The 12456-nt window shown below is 40.3% G+C and overlaps 1 protein-coding gene and 1 long non-coding RNA gene across 7 annotated transcripts in view; one reads left to right on the forward strand and one right to left on the reverse strand.

The window, feature by feature from the left end:
* Window positions 1-471: 471 nt before the first annotated feature.
* Window positions 472-12456, reverse strand: part of LOC122516057 (zinc finger protein 395) — a 94446-nt gene continuing 82461 nt past the window's right edge. For all 6 annotated transcript variants that reach the window (XM_043633618.1, XM_043633609.1, XM_043633627.1 and 3 more), the window contains 3 exons: window positions 5022-5122; window positions 4051-4327; window positions 472-3855 (listed from right to left, as the gene is read on the reverse strand). In XM_043633618.1, coding sequence (XP_043489553.1) covers window positions 3634-3855; window positions 4051-4327; window positions 5022-5122 — 600 coding nt within the window. In that variant the 3' untranslated portion in view covers window positions 472-3633. The remainder of the gene's footprint in view (window positions 3856-4050; window positions 4328-5021; window positions 5123-12456) is intronic.
* Window positions 11732-12395, forward strand: LOC122516105. The gene is made up of 2 exons (XR_006303496.1): window positions 11732-12109; window positions 12210-12395. It is a non-coding gene; the product is annotated as an uncharacterized LOC122516105 (long non-coding RNA).

Below are 12456 nucleotides of genomic sequence, written 5' to 3' on the forward strand. Positions count from 1 at the left end.
ATTGTTAGTTTATACATTTTATATCAAGCGGCCGCGCGCTCGCGTCATTCTCTCTCTTTCTTTCTCTCATCTTGCTCTTTTATATATTTTATATTTTATTTTTTTCATTGTTTTTTATATAAAACAATTAATTACTTATATTTAAATACTCGCACACACACACACATATGCACGCGTGCACACGCGCGCGCACACACACACACATATATATATATATATATATATATATATATATATATATTGATTGATTGATTTATTTATTTATTAATTAATTAATTCGTTTGCAAATAAAACTGCAAATCTTATATATATGTCGCGTGTACCTTTTCCTTTCCTTCATTTTCTATTTTTCTTATTTTATTATTTATTAATATGTAATCGTTTGTTAACAACTGTGTATGCCATGTATATGCATATAATATGTATATAAATATACATGGGTATATGTGTGTGTGTATATATATATTTTTCTTTTTACGTATGCATCCATTCGCTAATACGTGTTACTTCTTCAGTATATTCATGTTATGTGTATGAGTGTTGTGTAGTTGAAGAAAGTGTAAAATATTATAGGTCGTATAATAATTTTTGCTTAATATAGATTTTCATCTTCCTTTATGTATTTTTTTTATTTTTTTTTCTTTCTTTCTTTATTTATTTTTCTTATCTTTAGCAGAAACGAACGGTTGCGAAGAACGATAAGAGTGCACAGAGTGTAACTCTTAACGTTCTTTCAATGCCGGAAGAACAACATGCATGTTAGTGTGTATGCTGTTTATCCGTGTGTGTGTGTGTTGTTTATGTGTGTTTGTGTGTGTTTAACAATGAGCTAAGAAAAGATGGTTCGGACATGCGGCTTTCTCATCTCTTTCTCTCTCTCTTTCTTTCTTTCTATCTGTCTATCTGTCTAATTAGAAAAAGAGAGAGAGAGAGAGATACATATGAATATTATGCTAATACCGATCGTCGATCATAACACGATTGATGCCAAACAAAATGGCGTATTTGTTTACTTACTTATAATTAAAAAGATTAAGGAAATGAACTTTGATTTTTATTTCTGTCTTTAGAATTGTCTCCTTAAATCCAATTAAATAATTCATCTAACAATAAGATTTCGTCGAGGTTGCAAGGATAATATGTATGAGTCGTTACGAATACAGTAGATCTCTGTATAATCGAATTCGAGTTATAGGAAATGGTGTTGCACACAAATATGTCTTACATAACACGATTTTTACTTTTAATTTTCCTCGAGATAATTTACAATTTATTTAGTGAGAAAATATTATAGATATTAGATACAAATATTATGACAATACTTCTTATCCAGGAATTATTCTTGATAACATATTGGTCAAAAATTAAAAAAGAATAATTCTCGAAACATAAAAAATCGATAAAAGACGATAAACGTAATACTCGATTAAAGAAAATTTAATTTTTAATAAGCCATTTGTTATTTAATATCCTTCTTCTTTATTTTTCATACCATTGAACTCGAAGGCTCTGTAACGAGGAGCCATTTTGATTTAAGATACAAATAATAATATCAAATTCATAAAATTACGAAAAAAAACTAATCGTAAAAACTTCATTTATTCTTTTGCCACAATAGCGAATTCAAGTGTGAAGTAACTAGTGATATGAATAAAAAAAAACCCCATCGAATGTAAAAAGATTTTTATTTAGTACACGTACGAGAAATCGTTGTAGACAGAAACAGTAGTTGCAAAATTTTTAGCGCGTTATAAGAATTCTCGTGGTGCAAGTATTCGCGTTATACAGGAATCTACTGCATGTATACACGTTTAAGTATATTTTTATCATTCGCAAAGATAACGGAATATTTAATACGTTTTTCTGCAAATTGTTAGATAGTCTCGAAGACAGTTAACGCAAGCAAGCAAGTAAGCAAATCGTTTCGACACAGCGATATATTATTTTCATTCCAAATACATACACATTGTAAGTGCATACATACACACATATATATATGTATTTACGTAGCACGTATACACTTGCACGATTTCGATCAGTGAACGTTAAGATAAACGTCGAGGTAGATTTCCGTTGACTCAATCGACGCGACAAAATACGCTTGTCGAAATATGTATACCAATTTGCTACCGCTGTTCTGACTTCTTTGATGTTTTCTTTTCAAAGATAACACGCGTAAGAACGCGTAAATATTCATATATATATATGCGTGTATATGTATATACATATACATATACGCGCATTTCATCAAAAGGGAAGAACATTATTTCGATATATTTTTTTGATTAAAGTTTATCTAATGTGATTTCAAGTACGATCGATGAGACAAGACAGAAAATAGTAATTTTACTTGAACAAAGTCGATAAGGTAAAGTCCCTATTTGAGATCGGTAATACCTCGAGAAGTCTGATAAAAATAAAAATAAAAATAAAAATAATAATAATAATAATAATAATAATAAAAAAATATTATACTTTAAGATTACGCGATTCGATTGATTATTGGTTTAAAAACGAGTTTGTACGATGATCAACGATCGATGATTTTCGGCTAGCTTGCCGAACCGAAAAAAATAGTTCGACGTCTTTTTGTTATTTTTTTTTTCTTTCTTTTAACGGCGAAATTTTACGATCGAGGCCGAGTCTCGCGCTCTCCGAGCTTAAAAACAAAATTCGGACGAGACTTACATAAAATGAGGAGAGCGCGCGTCGGTCTCTGAGGATGCCTTGGACGCTCGCACCCACCCACGCAATTATTCCCTATCTATACATATATAATAATAATATAATAATAATAATAATATAATAATAATAATAATAATAATTAAGATCCTTCGTTACGGCGAAGGTACCCCTTTTGTCCCCGTATTTCTAAATAGTTTGCCATGTGCTGCCCGATAAACAAAAACGACGAGCTCACGAGAACGCACGAAGATCGGCCCTTATATAACCGTCCGCCATCCGTCATGGGATTAGACGTTTCTCTTTGGGAAGAGACTTTATTTCTCTCTTTCTGGCCGTAACTCTCGTCATCGAGAGAAAGAAAAAATAAAAGAAAAAGAAAGAAACAAGTGGTAAAAGAAGAAGAATAGGAGAAATAAAAGTGAATGCGGAGAGTAATAGGAGAATTAACAAGACAGGGAGATCAAAAAGTGGACAAGGACAAGACAAGATGATGAACGAAGAAGTAGAAGAAGAAAAAGAAGAAGAAGAAGAAAGAAGAAGGAACGCGTCTTACGGATGGACGATCGTACCGGAAGGAATCCGTTGAAGGTGGTTATACGCTTTAGCCATCGGTTTGAAAAAGATGGTGGACGATAAAGAGGGTAATATCTCTTCGCTAAAGAATCGCGTCCTTTAGTGATCGTGCCGATATAACGAGGATCTGGCTCTTCGATTCTCGTTTCTCTCGATTCGATTATCATCGTTGGCAGTCGTTGGTAGTGTCGATAGCGATGTCGTTGATGATATCGATGATAATAATGGTAGTGGTGGAGGTATTTGTTGTAGTAGTCGGCGATGATACGACGAGGACATTCGACGTCTTGCTGGCACTGGCATCGTACTAATAATCTGGGGTCGGCTCGGCGATGATCTCCGCCCGCGGACGTTAGAACGGGGCGGCTTTTTGGCCTAGTCGCCGAAACGACTACAGGCCTTTTTCCATTTGCATTGAGTGCACCAGAGATCGCGGTGCTCCATGCCGTACACTTTGCGACACTTTTTCGTTTCACCGCGAATCCGGCGTGGGGAGGATGGTATCTTTCCGGTTGAAACCGTCAACAGGCCCATGTTCTGCTGGTGATAGGTTTGGAATGGACGTGGCGACAACTTGATGTGCTTGATCGGCGTTCCCTGTCGAATTAAACGTACAAACATACGTGATCCCACCAGTTCCGAGGAACGAAAGTGAATGTCTGTTTATATATTGTATATATATGTATATATATATATCTAAGCATGACGAAGCGCTTTCAGAGAAAACGGATCTAATTGTGGTAGTAGGCATTGCGGCCAAACGAATACACGGACTTTGTGTACGCTACTTACGGGCGACTGCAGGATCGTGAATGCATTGTTTCGTTCCTTCACGCACGGCATCACTGAACTATTGCTTTCCGTATTGCTCGTATTCACCGGTACTGCTTCCAAGCGAAGTTGTTTCTGATACTCTGGATCCTCGTGGGGTGGCCTAGCCATGTCCCGATGTGACATCGTAGGTGGTGAACTCATATGATCAACCGCTACTTCCTGATAATAAAATTCCTCCTCGTGGTCCGATATATCGTCTTCGCCATCGTTCTCATAGCCTTTCGATTTCTTTGGACTGCAAAATATCAACAATCTTCGTTAATAAATGACATTTAAACTTATGCATCAACTTAACTAATGTAAGAATATATTATAATAAGCCTACGTATGAATTCATTAAAAACACGTATTTCTGGTAAACACTTGGAACTTGTTTAAACAATCTTTTTTTATTATTCTGTTTACATTATCGCCTTCAATAGTTTTATTTACTTGTACGGTAGCAATTTATTTACACGCGTTCTATTTGTATAACCGGTCGGTCGTTGAATTTAAAGAACGAAAGATAGGAAGTAGTCTTGACTGGAGAGCACGAAGAATATCTCGTATTTACGAGCTAACATTTTCGAGAGCGGCCACGAGGAAAAAATTTGACGCGAGCAAGACGCGTCGGTTTGTAATTCCTTCTTCATTACACGCGCACAAGTAAACTTGCGTATTTGCGTATATAAATACGTATGCACGTATTTACGTATTAACGCGAGACGAGACGTAATTACATGGCGATATTTTGCGTTTGCTTATCTTATCGCGACGGTTCAATGTCAGCTCTGAAGACTATTCCGCGTCCTCGCTCTTACGGGTTAATTATTTTCGATTAGGTAACAGGGCGTATAGTCGCCCTTGCGAGGCTGACAATTTGTAAAGAAACTTCTTCTGTCCGCAAAAGAGATGACAAGAAGGAAGGGGGAAAGGGAAAATGAACTTACCCAAGATGGGACTGGCGCACGTGTTCTTCAATGAGAGGGACTGTAGCCTTGATTTCGAGACAACCTTTCCATGTACATTTGAAAACAACGGCAGCATTGGCCTAAGAATAGAAACAAAGAAATTATAAATAACTTTGTAAATCTAATTTTCGCTTGTGGATAAAACTAACAAAAGGAAAAAAGAAGAAAATTCATACATAATTGTCTCGGAAAGGAAAGATGCAGCTTTTTTTTTATTATTCGTTCAATGATAAAATAGTCAAATTCGTGGGGTTAAAAAATATCGATCGGTTAGAACGAGTCTGTGTAAGTGTACGAGAGCGAGAGCGTTTAGCAGTTCCTTTGTTTACATCAGACCAACGGCGTCAACGAGAGAGAACGCAACGAGAAAGGAAGGCAACGCTGAGGCGCCGGTGACGACGACGACAACGACGACAACGACGACTGTCACGTGCTATTGATCCAGGAACGATGCATATAACCCCCATTTGCGAAGGACGGACCAACTGACTAGTCGTAGAACGAAAGAGCGAACGAATGAACGAACGAATGAACGAACGAACGATAAAAAGAAAGAAAGAACGATCTCGTGCGTGATACACACCTACGTACAAAAAAAGTACCGTCAGAAAGCTAGCCTACAACACAACAGAGGTCTCTTGGACACAGCAGACTCTGCTAGTGTCATCGGCCGACGTGGAATTTAGGGATTAAAAATTCAAAAGGGAAACTCGAATCGTGCGCGAACGTAGCACGTTTAGCGTGAGAGAGTCATCGGACAGACGATCGTTATCTATGAACTCTTTCAAAAGCTTATCGTCATTATCGTGTCGATCAATCGATCGATCATTAACGAACAAACAATTACTTTGGCAAAAATTCGCTGTTTTTAAGCTTTTCCTGAGAGTAGATATTCATTGTCTTTTATAATATATATATGATAATACGAGGTGCAAATGGCCGATACCAGGCCGAGGATCTTCTTCCTTTGTTTAATACTTGACCTCTCTTTCTCCTTCTCCTCCCTCTTTTCTTATTTCTTACAAATACGAACGAGGAACGGAGTAACAGGTGACTACTCCAATGGGCGATTATAGCGAACCTCTAAAGTCAACGACTTTCAAATCGAATCGCTGTAGCCAGAAACGAGAAAGAGGATAAAGGATGCATCGTGACATCATCATCCCTCGTAAACGATACGCGCTGATCACGTCGTATAAAGCGGGATAGCGATCGCACCGGTCACAGACCTACGTTGCCCGGTAGACATTGCCCTCCATTTGCTTTGCTTTGCCTTACCTTGTCTTGCCTTGCCTTACCTTGCCTTGCCTTGCCTTACCTTGCCTTGCCTTGCCTTGCCTTGCCTTGCCTTGCCTTGCCTTGCCTTGCGCTCAACCGTTCATTCGCCGCAACTTGAAAGTCTACGTGCTCTCTCTTTCCCTCTCCCACTTTCTTGCTTTTTCTCTTTCTCTTTCTTTTTCTCTCTCTTTACTTCCATCGTTTTATTTCTTTTTCTCTATCTCTTTCTCTCTCTCCTTCTTCAGTTGCGTTTGTACGACGACAATCTCAGCAATGGTTTTGCTACGATTCGATCTATCCGCCACGTCCCAACAACGTTCAGTCTTTTCGACCGAGATATTCGTACGAGAGGAACGACGCAATTTCTTGCTCTCTTCGCAATAACGGTATTCCAGTTTCGATATATACTTCGTATTCGCGCATTGTGGAAGGTCGAGAAAATTCTACAATGGTGGTGGAATAAAACATTGACCTTTTCTCGCGTCTAGATTTTAGCAAAAGAGATAGAAAGTTACTTTTTAACTGTTAAATATTAATCACTCGCAGATTTCTTATATGCAATCTGTTGCATCCCAGTTTAGACATCTATCCGTATATTTTGCTGAGAGAATATATATAAATAAAGTTAGACCAGTTGTAAAGTTTAGAGCAGACAATTTTCTGGCAAAATAAATTTGCAAAAAAAAGAAGTTCAAGGGGTAAGTTAAGGAGTTGGTTCACCCCAAAGATGGAGGATTGCTCTATGTTGATCGTTGTTCTGTGTATACTACAGCAGGGTTGCCGAGTATCTTTCTCGGTTGCATCGTACGGGGTATACAATGTTGCCAATAGTGGACTTGAGAAAGAGAGAATGAGGGAGAGTGAGAGAAAGAAAGATAGTCTACGGGGTGCACGCGCACGGTCTGATCGGAGAGTACCGGCCATACCGAGCTCGTCCAAGCGAGTCTCCCTCTCTTCTCACGTCCTTTTTTTCTTCTACGCAATACGCAGCACTGCACGACATCTTCGCGACGAGTTCTAGTAGAGGATCGAGGAGGGATTCCAATAAGCAATGAGTCTCAACAACAACAACAACCAGCTCCACCACTACCACCACCTTCAGCGTCATCATCGCTACTTCCACCTCCACCTCCACTTCCACCTTCACTTCTATCAACCTCTTTCTTCTCGTCTCTAAAGTCGTAAAGTCGAACGACGTATAATTAGAATGAGCACGCGGTAGCACACGTTCGCGTCAAAGCAACATAACCTACAAATCAGAATTCCAGTCAAGGTCTCGGCGCCTGTTATTTTTCTACCTCTAAGATGTTTACCCATGGGAAACTTAAATATATCTATATAGTATATTGCTGGCAGATGTTTCTTTTTTAAAAAGAAATAAATGAAAACAAGAAAATGCGAGCTCGTTGATCTTTAATGAAAATAAAATATGACAACCGAAAGTAACATCTAGCAAGCTACTACTGTTCTTGGTTACATCAGGCGTAACTTCTTCAACAACGTTTAAAAGCGTGCGAGAAATTCTAGCTACGTGAAAGCACGCACGAAAGTTAGAGGAAAGTGCTTCCCACACTCTCTGGCATCGGCAAACGAAACGAAAGTAAACGATCATATGAGAGACCTATACGAATTAACCTAACCAACTGTATATAATACTTATACGTGTATACATAGACACATACATTGAGAATAAGTCGAAAAATCGATTTCACTATTCTCATGAGTATAGTAAATATATATATATACGCATATATATGTGTTTATATACAAATATATCCATCTATATAGTAGGACTTAGGGAGAATTTTACGACTGTAAAATCCGAGAAGTCGAAGCGTTTCCGTCAGCGTGAAAGTCCGAAACGCATCAGTGCGCGACGCGAGGGGTCGTAAAATCGATCCCTAAAGTGGGTATCCAGAGAAACGTCTAGCTACTCATTTCCACGCTTTCTCTGTGCACCCAACGAACGAACGAACGAACAAACAAACAAACGAACGAACGAACGAACGAACGAAAGAATGAACGAAAAATGAACAAACGAAAGGAAGGAAGGAAGGAAGCAAGCAAGGAAGAAAGAAACGATGATGACGATATCTATAGCTATGACGACGACAACGACACGACGGTAGAACCAGAGTAATCGTCAGAAAGGGTGAAGGGACTTATAGAAGAGAAAAGAAGAGAAAAGAAAAGAAAAGAAAAGAAGAGAAGAGAAGAGAAGAGAAGAGAAGCGCCTCGTGGGACGAGAGTGCACTGGCCGGCGATACGCACGCGGCGTCCTCGGCGCCCCTCTCGATGAACAGAGTTTGAATGTACGCGCGCGCGCGCGCGCTCGCGTGCACGCGAGTAAGTAAGCAAGCAAGCAAACGAGCGAGCGAGCGAGCGAACGAGTTAGGTTCCTTCTGGCTTTTGCACACATTCGCGACGTCACGAGCGTCAATTTTCTCAGCGAATCCTTAACTACTATCGTACGAGCGATTACGCTTCTGCTATTACTATCCGTACGTCGTATCTGCTTTTTCCTCAGGAAGAGAGATCATGAAGCAAGTTGTTTGTTGTGTTCGCTTGGCGACCGCCATGACATCGACTCCTCCAAGGCTAATTTTGGAACACGACTTTCTCTCTCTCTCTTTCTTTTTTCTCTCCGTCTTTATTTCTTTTTTTTTTAGTTTAACATCATACCGAGTTGCTTTTCACGGGCGTCGAATGTATAGTGTTCTTTCTCTCTCTTTCTTGTTAAGAAAGAAGGAGAGAGAGAGAGAGAAGAGAGAGAAGAGAGTGGGAAAGAAAGGAGGAGGGAGGGAGAGAGATAGAGAGAAAAGAAGGGAGGGAAAGAAAAGAAGAGGAGGAGGAGGAGAGAGAGATGGAAATCGCGAAGAAGGCCGAGAGTGTAATAAAAAGAAATAAATAAATAAATAAAGCAAGAAAGAGAGAGGAGCAGTCGGAGCGACTCACCATTGGCGGGGATAGGTGAGGAGAGCCAGGGGGTAACGGCCGAGAAACCAAAACAAACCGGAGCTCCCGTGTGTCGGCGCGTACGAGCCGCGTCGATCCGTGCCGCGCGCGTGGTGAGGGTCGGCCGTTGACCCTTCCTTAATACTACCACGCGTTAGGCGCACGGACGTAAGTATATACAATCTACGGGGTGGCGCGAGAAAAATCTATGGGCTCGTCCTCGGGTAATCCCTTTCTTTATTCCCATGGTAGAAAACCATTCGCACCCGGTCGTTTTATTGCAATCCACTTTTTCTATGTGTGTGTCATACAGTTTCGCGAAATGAATGAAAAAAGAAAAATTATTGAAGTTGGTGAACAAACAGATGGATGACGACGAACGATGACGATGATAGTACGCGTAAATATGAGCTCCTTGTTCGTTTGTTGCTACCAAAGAGGAGAGAAAGAAAGAGAGAAAGAAAGAAGGGTGGATGCACCAAAAACGACGCTAGGCGGTGTACAAGAGGGGAAGAACGGAGAAAAGCAGAGCAGACGACGACAACGACAACGGCGACGAGGACGAGGACGAGGACAAGGAGAACGGAGATTCGAGTCTGCTGTTTCGCGCCAACACCGAAGCGCCAATTCCTACTGCGTAGTTGCGCACGTCTGCCCGCTCCCCGCGCAATTGTGCAAAGGGTGGAGAGAAAGAGCGAGAAAGAGAGGCCGGAAGAAAGAGAGAGAGAAACAGTCAGCAACACACACCGTCGCTGCCGTTGCCACTGCTACCGACGACGACGACGACGACGACGAGGATGCGGGACTTGCTTGCTCGCTTGCTCTCTTCTTCCAGGGAATAACGGTGCGTGGAGAAACGACGATGCCATACCCACAGACGTTGCTTCTTACTTTGCTCGAAGTAACCTCCGTTTCGACTTCCTTCGCACACAAGGAGAGTAATCCTCCTTCATCTCAGCCAGTACTCCATCGGAGCCCTCACCCCTCACCCTTGCCCCACTCACTCTTAACCCCCACCTCTTCCCTAAACTACTTGCTATCTATGTCTTCTTCTTCATCTCAACAAAAAGATAAAGCAAAGCGTGCTTTGTGCGTGAGTTCAAAGAGTAATACTGCCCAGTGGCACCATTTAAGCATTCCTTATCGTGCTCCTCTTCTTCGGAGATTTGTCTTCTAATACGTCGCTACTATATTGGGTGGGGGATGGAAAGTATTTGGCTTAGTGGGATGCCTTCCAAATTGGACGCGTTAGGGGGAATTCCGGCGAGGGAAGCCAAAGTCATGATAGAAAAATCAATTAGGAATCCTCGCCTCTCGATGACGTATACAATATACATCTATACTACGTAAATTACTTATCTATATGTGTATATGTAAAAAGAGAAAGAGAGAAAGAGAGAGAGAGAGAGAGAAAACGTAGAGATGCAATTGGTGAAAGAATTTGTCTGTTGATAAAAACTTTATCGCACGGTCGGTGGGTGTCGATGACAAATTCGTTGAAAAAAGAAAAAAGATAAAAACAAAAAAATAAAAAAAGAAATAAAAAAAGAAAAAAAGGGAATACGCCTCTCGATAAAGGTTAAACACGATTATCCCCATTTGTAAATTATCATTGAAATTCTGTCATGGGGGAAATGTCGAGTCGAGAAATGTCGAGAAAGAGTCCTGCGGCCATCATGCAACACAACGTGCAATTTTTCTTTGAGAGTTGAGACGTAGAAGCAGCACGATGTAAACAAACGAGAGTTGGTCTCCGTGACGCTGTGCATGCACGCGGTGCATCACCGGACTCTATCTCTCTCTCTTTCATTTTTCGTTCGACCCTATTCATTATTATCTATTTTCTTGTTTAATTTTTTTTCTATTCTTTTCTTTCTTTTTTATTTCTTTCTTTTTTTGCTACCGTTGGAAGGTACAAGTTCAGCATATCCACTCTTTCGATCGTTCCTAACGGGAGAGAAAAAACCGTGCGAATCCGAACTCTGGGGGATTGTAGAAGGAAAAGAGTAGCGACGAGGTACGTGCGCAACGCATAAACACGTAAATACTTACACAAGTAAGTAACCACGTAGACACTTACAGATAGTAGATATATACACTGTTGTACTCTTGGAATACCGTTATTCGAAAACATGATCGCTTCCACGTCCTTGCGCAATCAACGACGATTATCGCGTTCCTGTTTTATAGTAATAAACATGCGAATGAAATAAATCAGAAGGATTAACCCCAAAAAAAACAAAATAAAATATATAAAAATAAGAAGAAAAAAAGAAAAAGAGAAAACGAGTATGTATATATATATATATATAGAAAGAGAGAGAGAAAGAGAAAAATAAAAAATAAAATACGAATAATTAAAGAAACGTCGTTCGCATTAACACGTGATAAATATTTTTATTTCTCGTATGAATCAATAAAAAAAAATAATGACAATAAGAAAAAAGAGAAGAAAGGAAAGGAAAAGAAAAAGAAGAAAAAAAGGGTCGTGCATGAAACGAGCAAAGCGGCGGAAATTTCGAGGAAGTTTCTTTGCCCGCCGAAAGGTGCATATCCAAGCTGCGCGTGGGAGAAGGACGCGCGGGAAGGCGCGATTCGGCGCAATTTCTCGAGCGAGCACGATGAGGTCGACGACACAAGAGAGAGAAAGAAGAGTCGTTTCGACCGGGTGGTGGTGCAACTGGAAGGGAGAAACGAGAGTGAGTGAATCAGAGAGAAAGAGAGAAAAAAGAGTTAGACGCAGAAAGGAATATATAGTCAAGATTATGACGCAAGATGGCGTACTTGATGGCGTTGGTACCCTCGAAATAATCATCATTGAAATATATCAAAAAGTAAGGAATAGATCGAACGATTATTAAGTAATACGATTCCTTGTATTCTTAAATATAATTAAGAATAAATTTTCGACCGTTAATCGATCTATTAATTTAGATTTCACGAGTGTTGAGAGAAAGAAGGCGCATTTTGTTCGGGCGCCATTATGAAGCGGCTTGGTGCCGGGTGACATGGCGTCGCGCATGCTTCGATCGCAGCGCTCTAACGGAGGAGGATGTTGAGAAGAGTCAAAGGAGGGAATGGGTGGTAAGGAGTATGGGAGGATGGAGGACGCAGAGGAAAGAAGAAGAGGAAGGAAGAGGAGGAGGAAGAAGAGGGACAAGGGGAGAGGTAGGGGAAACCG

This window comes from Polistes fuscatus, unplaced genomic scaffold (assembly GCF_010416935.1).
Source record: "Polistes fuscatus isolate 324 unplaced genomic scaffold, CU_Pfus_HIC Scaffold1, whole genome shotgun sequence".
Lineage (NCBI taxonomy): Eukaryota > Metazoa > Arthropoda > Insecta > Hymenoptera > Vespidae > Polistes > Polistes fuscatus.